This window comes from Marmota marmota, unplaced genomic scaffold, assembly GCF_001458135.2.
Source record: "Marmota marmota marmota unplaced genomic scaffold, marMar, whole genome shotgun sequence".
NCBI classification, from domain to species: domain Eukaryota; kingdom Metazoa; phylum Chordata; class Mammalia; order Rodentia; family Sciuridae; genus Marmota; species Marmota marmota.
In genome coordinates, this window is record NW_026000173.1 from 922779 (window position 1) to 942089 (window position 19311).

Below are 19311 nucleotides of genomic sequence, written 5' to 3' on the forward strand. Positions count from 1 at the left end.
ATTAATTTCTGAAGAAGAAATTATAGGAGGGAAGATCCCTTAGAAGCTGATAAGGGCATAAGAGTTGGAATTAGGTCCTTCAGGATCAATGGAAGTAATGAATGGTTTAAACCTAAACCAGACAGGAAAATCAACATTTCTCAAATTTTTTTTTCTTCGCCCCAGAGGGTTTGTTTCCTAGTGTTTTCAGATTCAAAGTGACCTCTGCTGACACCTAACCTGATAAAGGAAGCTTTAAAAGTAACACACTATGACACAAGTTATTTTTATGAATAATATTATAATGTAAGCAAAGAGTAGAATTCATTTTGGCAGTCTTTAGAGAAGTCAGTAGGTTTTCTGTGTGTCTTGAAATGCCATTTATGTTGTTCTATAGAAGAAACAGTTTTCCCTGTTTTTAAGGTGTTTAAAGCTTTGGATTCTCTGATTTTAAGATTATTTGTTTTCCAGCCTGTTTATCACAAAATAACAGTGGCTAGGATTGAGATTTACATTCCCCAGGTATCTGCATTTAGAACAAAGAAATCCCAGACAAGAATTTTCTTTGTTCTGGGCTAGGGATATAGCTCAATTGGTAGAGTGCTTGCCTAGCATGCACAAGACCCTGGGTTCAATTCCCAGCACCACAAAAAAATATATATATATTTTTTCTAAATTAACCTACATTAGTTCCCCAACCTATTCCATTTCGAAATGTACACATTTCCATATGTGTGTGTGTGTGTGTGTGTGTGTGTATATATATATATATGTGTATATATATATATATGTATATATATATATGTATATATATATATATATATATATATATATATATATATATATATATATATATANAACCCAGGTCTCAGGTCTCACATGTGCAAGGTGATCGTTCTACTGCTGAGCCACAACCTCAGCCCATTGCTTCCTTTTTAATTTCTCTTAAAGACAGAAGATCTCACAAGGAATCAAATGACACAGAATAAGTGTTTGGCATCTAGATTTAGTGGCCTGCCCTAGCATACTCTCTCCCTTATGATTGGTCATAAGTTCTGTGACGGATTGGGAGGGCCTTGGAATCTAGTGGGGCCTCCTCCAAAAGGACACAACCTTAGTCAACCAATTAATCTCCCCCAAACATTTAATTGAGCAACAGTTATCTGTTGCCCAAGGTGAGGATTTATCTAACTTGAACTCTGTTATGTGAAGCTAAGGTCAATACTAAACTGATCTTTGAGCTTCTTAGGTCCCCCACTTGTTCAAAAGAGTATTTGTTCAGCACACATTTAGATTCTTGAGATTCAGCGGAATTCCAGTAGTAACCTTTAAGATAGGCATATTGCTAGAAGTAGAACCCGCTCTTTCATTACCAAGCCATTTAGCTTTTTCTTTCTTTTCTTCCTTAGTGTGGCACAGAGAATCTAACTCAAGGTCTCATGCATGACAATATAAGCAATTTATCACTGAGCTACATTCCCAGTGTTGGGTGCAGAGCAGGCTGAACTGTGTTGTCTGCTGGGCAGGCTGAACAGATGTTGGCTGCAAGATAGCCCACACACTCAAACCCCCCTCTATCTGGTCCTTTATCACCTGTTTGCCTCAAGTCTGAACATTCAACCCTGCTTAAGACTGAACACTTAACCCCCCCTTGGGCCAACAAGACAGCTTGCAGACCCAGAGGCCCCATTAGATTTGGGCTATAAAAACTCCCTCCTGCCAGGCCCCCCTCTCTCTTGCTCTTTCTCTCTTGCTCTCTCTCTCTTGCTCTTTATCTTTCTTACGCGCGCTCTCTGTCTCTCTCTTGCTCTTGCTCTCTCCCTGTTCATCTCTTCTCTTTTTTTTCTCTCTTTCTTTCCTTCTTTCCTTTCTCTTTGTTGCACTGCTGCAATAAAGATCTTTTGGTTGCTCCGAGTGTTGTGGTCACTTTCCTTTCACCCAGCCCACCTGGTTCCTCAAGATAATCTCAAATTGGGGCTGGGCATGTGGCTCAAGCAGTAGTGCGCTCGCCTGGCATGCGTGCGGCCTGAGGCCTGGCCTCAGCACCACATACAAACAAAGAGGTTGTGTCCGCCGAGAACTAAAAAATAAAAAAAATAAAAAAAAAGATAATCTCAAATTGAGTTCAAACAAACAACAAAAATTCTCAGATCTGTCCCCCTTTCACCTCCCTTCTTTCTCACCAAGAAGAAAATAGAAGATTTGTTACAGATTTCAAACATCTAAGACTCAAATCTTCAGTATTATCTTTCTCCATAGCAATTTTACACAAATTTGGGAAAATAAGTATAATCCTGGGCCTTCACAATGATTTCATTTGTTCCCATTCAATAACTGTTGGGAAAATAACTACTGAGGCAAATATTGTGTTCTGACTTGCTTTAGAGCCTGCTCTGTATAACTGAATGGAGTGGTTCAGACCTATCTTTTACTTTCTTACTCTTGCAAAATGTTTAAAAATGCCAGTTTGCTGCACCCTGTGGTGTGTGCCTGTAATCCCAGCTACAGAAGGATTACAAGTCTGAGGTCAAGCTGGCAATTTAGGAAGACACTGTCTCAAAATAAAAAATAAAAAGGGCTGGGGATGTGGCTCAGTGGTAGAGCATTCCTGGGTTCAGTCCCCAGTACTACAAAAACATTAAAAATTAAATTTAAGACTAAAAAGAGGGAGAAAGAAAAGACAAAATGATTTAGAACCAAGAATAAAAGTGGAGAGGTTGTTATGCTTGAATTCAGGACCCCCAAAAGACCACCAGAGACCAAGATCCATGTAAGCAGCAAAGAGGTGTTTATTGTGAGCTAGCTGGTTTCTCAAGGTCTGGAGATATAGTTTAATGGAGGAGCACTTGCCTAGATTCAATCCCCAGTATTGGGAGGTGGGGGGGGGGAGACATTTTGTGACAAAAAATAATAAATAAAAGTCAAAGATTTAAAAAGAAGAAGAAGAAGAAGAATCATCATCATCATCTAGAGGTAAAGAGGGCATCATGGTTTTCCTACTATAAGCTGCACTGTGATTCATGTTATATTACGCATTTATGTGTGGCTAAGTTTAATTTTAAAGTTGAAGCAGTTTTAAATATTGTTCTACTAGGGCTGGGGTAGTAGCTCAGTGGTAGAGTGCTTGCTTAGCATGTGTGAGGCACTGGTATCAATTCTCAGCACCACATATAAATACACAAAAAATAAAGGTCCAACAACAACTAAAAAAAATTTCTACTAAACACAACTTTGTTGTTCTGATAGGACTACATATTGCTGCTGAAAGTGCGGTCCTTGTCCTTGATGCCAATCCAATAATGAGGACAAGGCTATGAGAAAAAGGAAAAAAGAAAGTGTATTGCTTTGCTAGCAAAGGAGAAACACAGGGGACTCCTGTCCCAAAGGCTGTGATTCTGCCCATCCACAAGAATGGGGGCTTTTACAGAGGTAATTCAGAGAAAATGAGATTAGGGAGGAGAGGGGGAGGGGAGGGAAAGAAGATCAGGGTGGAGAAGTTTAGGGAAAAGAAGATTGGGAAAAAGAAAAAAAACATGTAAGTTTCAAAGCCACAAGAGATATAGTCAAAGCATCAAGTGAGCCTCTGTTACAATATCACTCTAACTTTTAAAGTATACACAGGGTTTCAAAAACATCCAAAACAAAGAAAGTAAACTCTAGCCATTTTTTCATTGATTACATTCTAAAAATATAATATTTCTGTTATATTTGGTTCAATAATTATTACAATTAATTTCTTTTAAAATTTTTAATATGCCTACTAGAAAATATAGTATGCACAATGGCTTGCATTATATTTCTGTTGGACAGCACTGCCATATAGGGATATTCTTTTTTTTCTTTGGCTTCTAAGTTTAGTTGCTGTGGTAATTAATGGAGCTTCTGGCTGCCTGTTTCCTGGAAAGGATGAAATGGGGGAGGAGAAGTGTGATCTCAGGGACAGTTTTCTTTGATGTCATATTTCACTCATCTTCAATTCTTTCTCAGCTAAGGATCGAATTTATGAAGTATCCTTATTTAAGGAAAACAGAAAATATAATCTGATTGGCTTTAGGTCCCGTGGTATCATTTTGGATTGTAGCCCAGGACCAAAACTCTGAAGGAAGATGAACTTTCCCCATCTCACCATCTAGAAAAATTTTAACTATTTTACCAACTTGCTTCCACCCACCTCTCACCCCAGTCTCCGGGTACTGAAGGTTGCTTGGCTACAAATTAATGGGCACAGGAATTTGACCATTGATGTTTCCCCTCCAGCAAAGCCTTGATATTATCTCTCACTTACACAACTGTTTAACCACAAACTAAATTGTTTGCTTTGTTTACTTGCATACTGGAGCCACTCTTCTCTCCTATTCATTATCCTTCATCTTCTTCAATTCTCATTTTTCTCATTTTTTCCTATTCATCTTGTTCGTTTTTTTGTGTGTATAATGCAGTAATCAGATATTTATCTCAAACTTTTCTTTCAAGAAATTCACAGCCCATAACTAATAAGATATTAATAATCCTTTCCAGGTGTGTGAGAATCATTAATCCTTGTCCCCCTTTTTTAGTTTAAAATTTTTTAAATTTATATATTTTTAGATGTAGATGGACAGAATACCTTTATTTTTTTATTCATTTATTTTTATGTGGTGCTGATGGAACCCAGTGCCTCACATGTACAAGGCAAGTACTCTACCACTGAGCTATGACCCCAGCCCCCCTTTTTTATTTTATTTATTTATTTTTAAATAACACGTGTGTGTGTGTGTGTGTGTGTGTGTGTGTTTTGCTGGGGATTGAACCCAGGGCCTTGTACATGCAGGATGCAGGGAAGGCACTCTTTCAACTGAGCTATATCCCCAACCCCCGCTTTTTTTAAAATGGAAGAAAGGAAACACTAAATTCCTTGAGAGCAGAACTTTCTGATCCTATTCACTGAAGAATCACCACCTTCTTGGAAAGTACCTTAAACAGCAAATATCTGTTTAATCCAATGTGAGATTTATTGCATTTCTAGATGCTATAAACCCTAGACTAGAGGCAAATCATTGCAGAATTAAGAAGGGGTGTTGTGGCAAATGGTATTAAGGAATTTGGATTGTATTATAAACAGTTAATCTCTCCTTCCTACAACCCAACAGAGTTAGTCTGACTCCTAGAAATTCAGGTTTCATCCATCCTAGGTGAAATTATGCTAATCAGAGGACACGTAGAGCTAAAAACTGGTCAAAATTCTTCTCACAATTTTTTTTTTTTTTGGCCAGATTGACCTTACTTTCTTTTCAAGATTTGTACATCCAACCTATAATTTAAAAAGCAGCTGATAAATTATAGGATTATGAATTCTTTCTGCTTACAGTCCTTCAAACCGTTTTAAATCTGATAGAAGCGTCCATTCAATTTTGCCTTATATAGATAAATTTATTTTCTCTTTGTAGATTGATTCAATTCCGAGCAGATTCAAGAGCTAAAAGTCATGTATTTGCCCTCCCTCCAGGCTTTTCTGGTAGCATTTTGTCTGTGAAACTAAGAGGCTGTAACTGCTATTAGAAAAAGGAAGAGATCTGGATGAGCTTTAAAAAGAGAAAGAAAAGAGGAGGTGGAGAGTGACAGGATGTGGTTTTAAAAGGGATGGGGTAATTGCCTGGAAGGGGGAGGGTGTGGAGAGGAGCTCCGAAGTTCTGATAACACAGTTCGCTAAATTCCTGAGGTCGGATTATTTGGGGGCGGGGTAGTTTGTGGGTCGGGGATGGGGTTAGGGGCGGAGAAGGGTTTACGAGCTCCACCTTTTGCAGAGATTATAAATAGACTTGCTCCAAACCGGAGCTAGAGATGCTGTATTGGTGAGAGTGGGTACCGATCGCAGCTGAAGACCTGAAGAGAACTTGCTGCCGAGGACATTTTGAAGGTTTTGTTGGCTGGAAGAGGCGTCTCTGGAATTCCATCCCAGATCTTTCTTCAGGATTTGAAGAAAAATAATTAGGACCATGGGGACACAGAAGGTAAGGATGATACTGTTATTTTGGCTTGTTTGTGGTACTCGGAGGACGGCAAATCTAGATGCCGATTACCGTGTTCTGTTTTATTTTAACTCACTGAGCCATCTTAAGGCCTTTTTTCATTTCTCCTTCAGCCTGTGAAGCAACAGTTTAACCAGTTCTCTCTGAATGTCACACATGATAAAGAGAATATCCTGCTTCCATTCACCTTTCTCTCATAGCAAAGTCACTGCAGAAGTTTTGTTTGCTTCTCAATTTTATTTTACATAAGTATGCCATGAGATGGTTGAGTAGTCAGAGGATTAGGGCTGCTGATTGTGTGGCTTAAAGTGTGGGTCTCAGATCCAGCAAGAAGACTCTGGTTGGTTTGGGGGTACAGGTCATGTGTCCAGCCCTCTGTAACCTTATGGAATTCCTTGGATAATAAGAGGGAATTCCAGTTGTCATCATTGTGATTGTGAGTGCAGGATATATTAATATATTATTCTGGGTGGTGTATGCAGAATTTGTAGGGGAGAAAAGCATTTGCACTAGGATAAAATTATTTGAAAATAAAGGAAATTAGGGAAAAGGGTTGAAAGGAGATGGGACCAAAAAAAAAAAAAAAGGCCCTCATGATGGTGAGAGGGGAACCATGGGGTTTTACTAAAAGGAAAAGGATTTAACAGAAAGAGCTTTGTAGCAGCAGAGTCCTGAGGGGTGCTTCTTCTGAGTGGGCCTGAGGCGGCTGCCACCAGTCATGGGGAAGGTCATCTCGCCTACAGAAGCTCCCAGCCTGTCACCTTGTCTGACCTAAGTGAAAAGGAGTTTAAAATAAGAAAAGATTGAAGACATTGTGAGGGAGCCTTGGAGAATGGCCTCACATGTAAGATTTGAGCTACCCACTTGCTCTCTTGAATAATTTCCCAGCTAGGTGAGAGATGATTGGTTGATTCTCCCTCTAGGAGATGTTTCCTAATGTTGGAAGTAAGCAAGTATCCTCCCCTGCTATACTGTAGCAGTATAGTATTTAGTAACCAGGCCAACTTGGGGCCAGCATGTAGCACATGTCTATAGTAGGTTACAAGATCCAGAGGTAAGAGCAGCCCAGTGATGAACCCACCACCACTTCTGTGTATTTATTCTAGGGTACTGCTAAGAATACACTGGATCTGTTTGCAAAATAATCAGTTCTTAGGAATCCCAAGGATATCTTTTCCTCTGCCCTTCCAATCCTGGACTTCAGTTCTATGCTTGCCTTTTCGTGGTGCAGTTTTTAAAATGCTCCCAAACCAACTAACCCCAGGTCCTTTGAACCTGTTTTCCAATTTTTTCTAAATCTTGTATTTTTGTCCTCTTCCTATCACTCATAGGACAGGTTCTCCTGGTCCATTTCTATAATTAGTAAGAGACAATCATCAGTAAAAAAAAAATTGTTTCCTCCCTGTCTTCTCTACTCCTCAGGTGACCCCATCTCTGATTTTTGCTGTCTCTGTTGCTACAATTGGCTCTTTCCAGTTTGGCTACAACACTGGAGTCATCAATGCTCCTGAGACTGTGAGTACCAGTCATTTAGATTCTGACTATGGAATAAGGGAAGTATTCTTTTATTTTAAGAAGGGTTTCAAAATTCAGAATTTAAGACAAATTTTTTGTCTTGCCTGGCTAAGACAGAAGAGGGGGAATGTACTGGAAATGTCTAGGTGAGTCACTTAAAGAAAGCCAAAAGCTCATTTGTTCCCCTATACCCTGGGCTGGTCCTTCCTCTTACCCTTTGGTGATAACACTTCCTGTATTATCCCTTAGGGGTTAGTAACAAAGAAGTGGTGGAGGAGGGTGCGGAGGTGGAGGTAGGGGGAGGGGGGGACTCTTAAGAGAGGGCTGGGGCAGACAATATCACTGCTGCCACCTACTGGGATTTTTCAGACATCCCATGATTCCCTACCTATAAAGCCATAGCAATGCTGTCCTTTTAAGGAGGAAACAATCCCTAATATTTGTCTCTTGTTCTCATCCAACTGTAACAAGTCTGCTCTTCCTCCAACCATTTTATTTGCAGATCATAAAAGAGTTTCTCAACTATACTTTGGAAGAGAGGTTAGAAGACCCTCCCAGTAAAACATTGCTTACAACCCTCTGGTCCTTGTCTGTGGCCATCTTCTCTGTTGGTGGCATGATGGGCTCCTTTTCTGTTGGACTCTTTGTCAACCGCTTTGGCAGGTATTGACCAGAAATTGGAAGTGGGCTATACAGGTTGCTTTGAGGATAAGCATAGAAAATTAGATCAGGGAGGTGATGATCCATCTTAATGAGACTCATCAAATTCCAATCCATAAATATGTGGTCCACCTGGCTCTGAATATGACTGCTCTTGCTTGAATTTCTCCTGCCTTGAACTCCCACTCAGCCTTCAAGAGATGGGCCATGTGAGTGATGGGCCTTTGCAGTCTGGCTTATGTTAATTTGGAATTATTCCTAGTAACTTCAACTCTAAAGTTTCCCAGAGTGTTTTTATTTAAAAAGTTAGAAGTTGTTTGCTTTTCTAAATAGTTGGGGTTTCATGCAAATCTTTTCATTATTTTATATATTTGAAATATTTCAAAAAATATATTTGAAATCCTTGCTTTCTGGCAAATGTGGACAATGACCAAGTAATTGAATTTCTCCCTAAAAGAGAAAAATGAATATTCTCACTTAACCCTAGCTTAATAAAACGTTTTAGAGGGTAGGATATTGTCAGTAATGACTGAAGGAACAATTTAGTTTGTCAATTAGATGTTCTAGAGATACAAATGGAATTTAAGTTTGCAAATAAAACAACCTATTTAATGTGATGATGTTTAATTCTTATGTTATTTATTCATGTATTTGTTTTTTGTGGTACTAGAGATCAAACCAGGCCTTGTGCATGCTAGGCAAGTGCTCTACCAGTGAGCTACACCCCAGCCCTTTTTTGGGGGGTGGATGGGTGTGGGAATTGAGCTCAGGGACATTCCACCACTGAGATACATCCCCACCCCTATTTTGTATTTTATTTAGAGACAGCATCTCACTGAGTTGATTAGCAGCTTCACCATTGCTGAGGCTGGCTTTGGACTCAATCCTCCTGTCTCAGCCTCCCAAGCCCCTGGGGTTACAGGCGTATGTAACCATGCCCGGCTCCCAACCTCTTTTAAATTTGATTTTGAGACAACTCATTAAGTCCTCATGTTGGCCTTGAACCCAAGATCCTTCTGCCTTGGCCTCCCAAGTGGCTGGGATTACAGGAATGTGCCACGTGCCCAGTGGTCTTTTTTCATTTGGAGAGGATAGCTACATGTTATTAATGTCATTAGTTTTTGTTTTGTTTTGTTTTGTTTTTTTATGTGCTAGGGATCATACCCAGGGTCACATACGTGCTAGGCACCCACTCTACCATTGACCTATACTCCCAGTTTCTAAAGTCATTAAAATTTTAACTTATGCCCGTTATTGATTAGCAAAAACAAAAACAAAAATACTAATAGATGGGGGCCAGGGAGACTGTACACTTAGAATTTTCTGGCAGAGCTTTTGAAAGTCCCAGTGCCAGGTCATACAAAGTCAATTATGAGCATGTCTGGGAATGAGATATATGTATTAGTATTTTTGAACACTCTCCAGATGTTTGGTGTGTTGGCACATACCTGTAAACCCAGAAACTCAGGGTTGAGGCAGGAAGATCACAGTTCAAGGCTAGCTTCTACAATTTAATGAGGTCCTGTCTCAAAACAAACAAAAAAGGCCAGTGAAGTTGCTCAGTGGTAGAGCACCCTGGTTCAATCCCTGTGCTACCTAAGTCCTCATTTTTGTTTTACTGTTTTGGTAGAGGGTGTTGACTCCACTATCTGAGCTACATTCCCAGTCCTTTTTATTTTTGAGACAGGGTCATGCTGAGTTGCAGAGGTTGGTCTCAAATTGATCATTGCGCCAACTCTCAATATTCATTGTTAATATCATTACCACAGTATAGCCTAGAGACTATTTTGAGTATAATTTTCTGTGATATAGAAAAACTTTTGCCTGAATTAATTTGCTATCATTATAGTATCAGTGATATCTATACATTGCATAAAAGGCATTAAAAAGCACTTAATGGCGACTGGGAATGTAGCTTGGTGGTAGGGTGCTTGCCTAATATGCATGAGGCCCTAGGTTCAATCCCCAGCACAGGAAAAGAAATCATTTAATGGGGTTGGGGGTATAGCTCAGTGGTAGAGCATTTACCTAACATGCCCAAGGACCTGAGTTTGATCGCCAGCAATCAAATAAAATAAAGGTATAAAATGATTAGCACTGATCCAAAAATGTCTTATGTGTTGGTAGACCAGCTATGTCAGAATTGCTGGCCAAGGGCAATTGTTCTCAAAGTTCATCTTGCATCACATCACCTGGAGGGCTTTTCAGAACACTGCTGGGACATGTCCCCAGAGTCAGATCTAATGATTAAATCTAGATGAAGTGGAAGAGTTAATTTCTAGGAGATTTCTAACTGATGTTGTTAACTGGTTAGATCACTTTTTGAGAACTACTTGGTAGGATGCTTACTGAAATCCTAGGTTACAGCTGGGACTTGCACAAAGTCTTAAATGTTCTTTGAGTTTTATGTATGAAGAAGTTTAAAAACCATTGTTCCAACTAGAAATGTTCCAAGAATAGAAAATGGAAAAGAAAATTTAAGCCACAGGAGAAAATAAGAGCCTGCAGAAGGGCAAAACATTTGAGGAAAGAAGAGTAGAGATTAGGATCTTCTCACTTTACTAATACTTTTGTCTCTGGTTCACCTGATAGGCGCAATTCAATGCTTATAGTCAACCTGTTGGCTGTTGCTGGTGGCTGCCTCATGGGGTTCTGCAAGATTGCTGAGTCCATTGAGATGTTAATCCTGGGCCGCTTGATTATTGGACTTTTCTGTGGACTCTGTACAGGTTTTGTGCCCATGTACATTGGCGAAGTATCTCCTACTGCTCTGCGGGGTGCCTTTGGCACTCTCAACCAGCTGGGGATCGTCATTGGGATTCTGGTGGCTCAGGTACCCTATAATTTCTTACTTAATGAGTGTTAGTTTCATGTTCATTGAATGAAGTAACATAGATTAAGAACTCAAAAGGATGACTGGCACACATTCAATTGTATATGGTGTATGTGTGTGTACACATAGTTTCAGTTAATGTTACTATAGCTCGTAGATTGTAGCTCTTGAAGCAAGCAGGACAAAAAAGGGTAAGAAACACAATTTATCTTTTTTCTGTGGTAAAAGAATGATGATTTTTAAACTTTTTAAAATGAACTTGTGGCCTAGGAAGTATGGGGTTTATAACATTATCTTTGGTTTCTAGATATTTGGTCTGAAATTTATCCTGGGATCTGAAGATCTGTGGCCTGTGCTGTTGGGCTTAACAATTATTCCAGCTGTCCTACAAAGTATAGCCCTTCCATTTTGCCCTGAAAGTCCTAGATTCTTGCTCATTAACAGAAAAGAAGAGGATAATGCTAAGAGGAGTAAGTATCTTTCAGACTTCATGATAAGAATGATACTCCCTTCAACTAGGTCCTGCCTTGTACAGTTCCCACTACCTCCTAATAGCCCATTCAGCTGTAAATACACCAATTGATCAATCCTTTGAGGTTAGAGCCCTTATGAGCTAATCACTTGAACATGGCTCCTTGGGGACTCATGAGCCTCTGGGGGACACACCAAATCCAAACTACAACAGTCCCTTCATTTGAAATGGCTTCTCCTAGCTGTGTGAAAGGAATTGGGGGCAGCACAATGTCTTTATCCTTTCCATTTCTTTCTTTTTACCAGTCCTCCAACGGTTATGGGGCACACCAGATGTGAACCAGGATATCCTGGAAATGAAAGAAGAGAGTGTTAGAATGTCACAAGAAAAGCAAGTCTCTGTGCTGCAGCTCTTTAAATCACCCAACTACCAACAACCCCTCCTCATTTCCATTGTGCTCCAGCTCTCCCAGCAGCTCTCTGGGATCAATGCTGTGAGTATCTACTTTTGGGTCAAAGGAATCCTACAGTATTTCACTTAAAACCTGATCAGCCAGGCATGGTGGTATGATCCTGTGTTCCCAGCTACTCTGGAGACTGAGGCAGGAGCATCCCTTGAATGCAGGAGTTCAAGAATGCCTGGTGAACAGGATTGAAAGACTCCCACCTCAAAAACATTAAGACGCTGAGGTTGTGGCTCAGTGGTAAAGCGCTTGCCTAGCACAAGTGAGGCACTGGGTATGATCCTAGCACCACATTAAAAAAATAAATAAAATAAAGATATTATGTCCATCTACAACAAAAAAATATTAAAAAAAAAAAAAACAATAAGGAATGAGTGGTTTTAGCTGTAGCTCTTAAGGCACTCAGAAAATACTGATTTTTGACTGAGTTTTATTTTTGTTTTTTAAAATTATATCTATATTTCACAAGGAGGAAAATAGAATGAAAATTTTATTGTCCTTAGTCTTAGAAATGAATTAAGTAGCTGGAATGGAGCAGAATTAAGAGAATGGAATAAGATAGAGAAGACAATTCATTTGCAGAAGAATACTGTGCACAAAGACTCTAGAAAAGACATCTTACCTCCTGGGACTTGAGTTTAGTTTTTGAGAGTTTTATTTAACTATTACACATAATCATATCAAAGGTGTGTGTTTTGTTTGTTTCTAGGTGTTCTATTACTCAACAGGAATCTTTAAGGAAGCAGGTGTTGATGAGCCAATATATGCTACCATTGGAGCCGGTGTTGTTAATACTATTTTCACTGTAGTTTCTGTAAGTTGAACACTTGGATGATTTTGAAGGGGGGGGAGAAAAGAGGAAATCTGTTCAAAGGTGAATTGCGTGTCCTTCAACCACCATACCATCAGTTAGCTGTCTTTTGTTGCATTCCTCTTTGGGAAAAAGAATATTGTAGTCGTCTTCACTCTTCAAGCAAAGATGGAATGACAGGAAAGGGGGAGATATAGAAGGATTATATATGCAACTGGAGAAAGATAGTTGTGGCTATAGCAAATATCCTGCTGTTGGTAAGGCAGAATTCTAGTAGCTCTTAACTGGGTTTTCATGAAATGGAAACCAGAAGTTTCATGTTATGTTCTTCTTTCAGCTGTTTCTGGTGGAAAGGGCAGGAAGAAGGACTTTACATATGATAGGCCTTGGAGGAATGGCTATATGTTCCATCATCATGACTATTTCTTTGTTATTGAAGGTGAGTGTTCTTTGAGTGAAGGAAAGGGGGATGGTATGGAGGTTACATTTGACTCCCCTTCAAGGGATGGGTTGTCGAGGTTGAAGTTCATTGATAAAGTTAAATTTAAGAGGTGCAAGATAACCCAGAATTTTTAAGATCATCAGAGCTTTTAACTTAATATTATCCTTAACCTGTGTATGATATGGCTTATAAGTGAGATCACAGAATTGAGATTTCAGAAACCTAAGGTTCTGGATTCCAAATCCAGTAATTTTACTGTGCCACAGGATAGAAGGAACTTGCCATTTAATCAGCTCTCATCTAAGTGCAACTAGACCCCTGGATCACACTTCTTTAATATCAAATTTCTTCCATTTCTTCCTCTTACAGGATAACTATAATGCAATGAGCTTTGTCTGTATCACAGCTATCTTGATCTATGTGGCCTTCTTTGAGATTGGACCAGGCCCTATTCCATGGTTTATCGTGGCTGAACTCTTTGGACAGGGACCACGCCCAGCGGCCATGGCAGTGGCTGGTTGTTCTAACTGGACCTCCAACTTTTTGGTTGGACTGCTCTTTCCCTCAGCTGCAGTAAGTAAATTCAAACAAAACAGCTTGTCTTAACCAACCCACTTAGGTCAATATGTTTAAGTTACATCTTAATAATTATTACTGACCCGTGAAGGATTAGATCTCAAGTGCTTTAAATCAGTTTTTTTCTCATTTTCATGAAATATAGAAAAATAAATAACAGAAAAGATTAAAGCAGGAGGGCAAAACTGGGAACTTTGTTTTTGCAGTACTAGGGATTGATCCCAGGGACACTCTACCACTAAACTACATCCTCGGCCCCTTGTGTTTATTTTGAGATTGGGTCTCACTAAACTGCTGAGGCTGGCCTCTAATTTCAGGCTTAATATGGAAAATTTTAAAGACCACTATCCTGAGATGATGTTTGTTTGCCTAAAATCAGAATGATACTGAGCCTCAAAGGATTCCAAATCCATTATTAATTCATAATTTGAATTAGCATTAATGACTTCATGATTTTAAAATGCTTAGTAGGAGGCCAAGCTCAGCAGTACACACACCTATAATCCCAGAATCTCTGGAGGCTGAGACAGGATAGAAAGACCTGCCTGGGCAATTAATTTAGTAAGACCTTGTCTCAAAATAAAAAGAGCTAGTTGTGTAGCTCAGGGGTAAAGAACCCCAGGTTCAATCCCCAGTACTATATATATTAATAAACGAATAAATCAAATGGTTTGGAGGTATTGGAAAGCAGCTAACTTTAGTGAATAGAAAATGAACAATAAAAAATTGCAGAGTTGGGGCTGGGGATGTGGCTCAAGCGGTAGCACGCTCGCCTGGCATGCGTGTGGCCCGGGTTCGATCCTCAGCACCACATACAAACAAAGATGTTGTGTCCGCCAATAACTTAAAAAAAAAAAAAAGAAATAAATATTTAAAAAAAAAAATTGCAGAGAAACATAGAAGTTAGCAATGGCATCGTGAAGGAATCTCTGAAGAAACCTTGCATTAAATTAACCATTAAATATAGAGGGGCTTGAGGCCTATTAGAGACATAGATGTGAAGGAAATCATCAGTGACCAGATTTTTACGTGAACCTTCCTTTTTTTTTTTTCCTTTTTCTAGGCCTATTTGGGAGCCTACGTTTTTCTTGTCTTCGCCACTTTCCTCATTATCTTCCTGGTCTTCACGTTCTTCAAAGTCCCTGAGACCCGAGGCAGGACATTTGAGGATATCACACGGGCCTTTGAAGGGCATGGTAATGAGTCCAATAATAGAGCTGGGAAAGGCTCTGTGGGGGAGATGAACAGCAGCCAGCCTGCTAAGGAGAACACCACCAATGTCTAGTCAGACCTCCTTCCACCTCTCTCCCAACATGGAAAGCAACCTCTCCCTGAACAGAGAGAGAGACTTCATCAGGATGAACCCAGGACTGCTTCCGAATGCTGCTACTTGATTCCCTTCTCATCCCACACACTTCTGAACACTCAGATGAACCCAGTGTTGGGGTTAGTCAGATCTTCAATGCTTTTTAAATATTTCATTTCTTGGACATTCTCTCCTGTTTAGGAGAGATCAAGTGAACCGACCTTCTTCATTTCAGGAGAGATTGGCTGCTTGGCGTATGACAACGTTGCCAGCTCTTCTTCCCTTAGGTTCTAATTGCCTCACTGGGGCACATAGGGGAGTAAAGAGTTAGGGTGCAGTTCCCCCAACCTCAGACTTGTCAGGAAGCAGATATACATAGTGTGGAGGGTTATGGGGAATTAAATAAGAGCAACTTCCTCACTTTCACACAGCTCTGCACAGCAAAGTAACTTGAGTTTTATTTATTTTATCTTCTGGTTTTATTGCATAAATATTTATTTTTTTAAGTGTAAAGTAATTTTACCAAATAATGAAAATATAAGGAAATAAAGGTTAGAGAGAGGTGTTTAAAGAGGTTCTAGGGCAAAGATGATTTGATACTGGAGAGGTACAACAAGAAGGAAGAATTGAGGAAGAAATATCTGTTGGTGGAGGGTATGTGATATGGTGCCTGAAGTCTGCATGTTGCCTAATGACAATGTGTTTCAGACAGAAATTTAGTTTGATTTCTCAGTCATGTGCCTGTATAAAAAAGCTACTGGTTTCCTTTGGGATTTTTCTTTAAGATTATAGTTTATAGTATTACTTGAAATCTAATGTTTATTAAGATGGGTGTTATAGTTAATGGTGGTTGATGGGTTTTAATTTTGGATGGAGCCCAGAGAAGGGAAGGATGTTTATTTGCAGAAAGCCTTCCTAGTCCAAACAACTCCTTCCCCTGATAGTGGACTCATATGCTTTAAGTAATTCCATCACCTATCTGGTGGCAGAGCCCTCCAAATGAGAAACCTAAAAAAAAAAATGGTTACTGCTTAGGTGTTCGGTATTTCTTCACTTTGTTCTTTAAGATTTTATGTTTTAACTTGTTTTAAAGGGATTCAAAGGAAAATGTTTATAGCTAAATTGGAATTTGTAACCTCAGCTCTGGGAGAGGGTTTTTTATTTTTAATTTTTTTTGAACAATTATCTAGTTTTAGTAGTTTTGCTCTAAGGTCATGGCATGCCTGTCTGTGTCTGTTACGTGTCAAAATTATCCTTATTACCATGTTGCCCTGATACTATATCAGGTACCCTTAGGGGACTTGAATCTTTCTGATAGACACATTTGAAATAGTATGAGTAAATGTACAGTGTAGCCCACACTTGAGAGAATATGAATGTATGTGCACTGTCACTTTGCTCTGGTTGAAAGTAGTTTATTGTTCCTTTGTTCCTATAGTCTTCTTTTGGATCTACTGTATTAAAACTCATCCCTATGTACATAGGTAACACTGCCTCTGCTGGGTGGAACTTTAGATTTCTGGTTCATCTGGCTACCTTTCCCTATTGGAGTGGGGGAGAGCTTCTACATCTTGAGGTTGAGGGTGGAGGAGGGTTCAGCCTTACTACAGATGGGAGGGACAATGGGAATAGGAAAGAGTGTAAGATCAGGGCATGTGGCTCTTGGGGATGTTGGATATGGGAAGAAGGAGGCATTCTCTTAAGAGAAACAAAGGAAGACTGGAGTGTTTCAGAGGGTTAGAGATGGTGAGATTTACTCCTGCCCCATAGAGGTCCTGGACACCTCCACAATCATCTCCAAATTCCCCAGTACATTTGTAAGTGGAGATTGGCCCTGATGACACTCAGCCTCTTCCCTTTTTCATAGGTTGCCTGATCTCCCTTCCCTCTTTGGTGCTTACTCATGTCAGACCCTTTAGCCAAACCCTTGCATATAACAGTATTTTACTCTTCAGTTCTCATCATTCCCTCTGGTCATTGAGCCTTTGGAAGAAAACTCACATAGCTATGGAGCAATGCTTTGTTGGAAAAGGGGACTTACCTGACTTTACCTCTTCTGGCTTCTCAGTGAGTTGGCAGTTAAGCAGCGTAGAACTTCTCCCACTTTTCAATGACCAGGTTGTGAATATTTCCATATGGATTTTCTATTAATGTTATTGTGGTTCTTTGTTTTGAAATAAAAATTCTGAATGTACATATGACATCACAAGCTCATTTTTTTTTGTTGTTGTTGTTCTAACTATAACAATAAAGTTAGCTTTAAATCCTGGCTTTGCTTACTGGATACCTGTTGTGACTTGAGCTAGTTTCTTTGAATATCATATATAAAAATAGCCATACTTGTTTATTATGCAGGTTAAATTAAAAAGCTTCCCTGCATTACTTTTTATACTTAATAAATTAAGTTGCTTTCTTCAGTGAAAATTATCTGTTGGCTTCTGCTTTTCTCATGCTTCTACTTTCTTCCTCCAGTCTTTGCACTCAAAAATTCATCCTACACTTCTCTCAGGTGATCCATAAGTCACTATCCTATTTAAAATCCAGTCACTTCCAATAAATTACAATAAAAATTAAAGCCCCATAGTGGATCACACAAGCCCTCCAGGTCAAAGTTCCTGTTACCTTTTCAATTTTGATTTACCACATCAGTGAGTGAAAAACAAATTTATAGACTGGACTAGATAACAGCACACCTGTAATCCCAGCAACTCCAGAGGCTGAGGCAGGAGGATCTCAACTTCAATGCCAGCTCAGGCAATTTATCAAAATCCTGTCTCAAAATAACAGAATTAGAGGCTGGGGTAAGGCCCTGGGTTCGATCCTCAGCACCACATAAAAATAAAAAGGGACTGAGTAGATCTTTCCATCTTCTAAGGTCTTCTTTGATTTCTTTCTTTAGGGTTCTATAGTTTTTTTTTTTTTTTTTAAGAATTTTTTAATATTTATTTTTCAGTTTTCGGTGGACACAACATCTTTATTTTATTTTTACGTGGTGCTGAGGATCGAACCCAGCACCCCATGCATGCCAGGCGAGCGCGTTACCGCTTGAGCCACATCCCCAGCCCTATAGTTTTCATTGTATAGATTTTTCACCTCTTTCGTTGATTCCCAAGTCTTTTTTTTTTTTTTGAGGCTATTGTAAATGGGATATAGTTTTCCTCATTTCCCTCAGAAGATTTGTTACTGATATACAGAAATGCCTTTGATTTATGGGTGTTGATTTTATATCCTGCTCCTTTGCTGAACTCACTACTTCTAGAAGTTTTCTGGTGGAGCTCTTTGAGTCTTCTAGGTATAGAATCATATCATCAGAAAATAGTGCTAATTTATTTTCCCATAAGTATCCCTTTAATTTCTTTCATCTGTCTAATTGCTCTGGCCAGTGTTTCAAAAACTATGTTAAATAGAAGTGGTGAAAGAAGGCATCCCTGCCTTGTTCCAGTTTTTAGAGGAATTGATTTTAATTTTTCTCCATTTAGAGTGATGTTGGCCTGGGGCTTAGCGTAGATAGCCTTTACGATGTTGAGATATGTTCCTGTTATCCCTAGTTTTTCTAGTGTTTTTTGTTTGTTTATTTTGTTTTATTTTTTATTTTTTTTATTATTTCTTACATACATGACAATAGTGTAGTGCATTACATTCATAATTTTTTTACATTACAATTCAAAAATATAGAATGCTTCACGAATTTGTGTGTCATCCTTGCGCAGGGGCCATGCTAATTTTCTCTGTATCATTCCAATTTTTGCCGAAGTGAGCACTGTTGTGTTTTTTTTTTGTTTGTTTGTTTGTTTGTTTGTTTTTTTAAAGAGAGAGAGAGAGAATCATTTTAATATTTATTTTTCAGTTTTCGGCGAACACAACATCTTTGTTTGTATGTGGTGCTGAGGATCAAACCCGGGTCGCACGCAGGCCAGGCGAGCGCGCTACCACTTGAGCCATATCCCCAGCCCCAAGTGTTTTGAACATTAAGGGGTGCTGTATTTTGTCAAATGCTTTTTTTGCATCTATTGAGATGATCATATGATTCTAAAGAAGACCTTAGAAGATGGAAAGGTCTTCCTTGCTCTTGGATAGGCAGAATTAATATTATCAAAATGACCATACTACCAAAAGCACTATACAGATTTAATGCAATTCCGATCAAAATCCCAATGACATTCCTATAGAAATAGAAAAAGCAATCATGAAATTCATTTGGAAAAATAAGAGACCCAGAATAGCTAAAGCAATTCCTAGCAGGAAG

The 19311-nt window shown here is 39.2% G+C and overlaps 1 protein-coding gene and 1 pseudogene across 3 annotated transcripts; one reads left to right on the forward strand and one right to left on the reverse strand.

Moving 5' to 3' along the window:
* Positions 1 to 5728: 5728 nt before the first annotated feature.
* On the forward strand, positions 5729 to 17334 carry Slc2a3 (solute carrier family 2 member 3). Of its 3 annotated transcripts, XR_007342194.1 has the most exons (11): positions 5729 to 5969; positions 7410 to 7502; positions 8005 to 8165; positions 10755 to 10995; positions 11303 to 11465; positions 11773 to 11960; positions 12640 to 12744; positions 13079 to 13180; positions 13553 to 13756; positions 14823 to 16658; positions 16698 to 17334. XR_007342194.1 is itself a non-coding variant. In XM_015506580.2 (10 exons), exons 1-10 carry the CDS (start codon positions 5955 to 5957, stop codon positions 15042 to 15044), a joined length of 1494 nt encoding a protein of 497 aa, XP_015362066.1. In that variant the 5' UTR covers positions 5729 to 5954; the 3' UTR covers positions 15045 to 17334. The 3 variants fall into 3 exon arrangements, 2 of the variants coding, with proteins under 2 accessions (XP_015362066.1, XP_048643799.1); XM_015506580.2 differs by having other exon boundaries at positions 14823 to 17334; XM_048787842.1 differs by lacking the exon at positions 8005 to 8165 and having other exon boundaries at positions 14823 to 17334.
* A 1396-nt stretch (positions 17335 to 18730) lies between these two features.
* Positions 18731 to 18826, reverse strand: LOC125611948 (annotated as a pseudogene).
* Between the last annotated feature and the right edge of the window lie 485 nt (positions 18827 to 19311).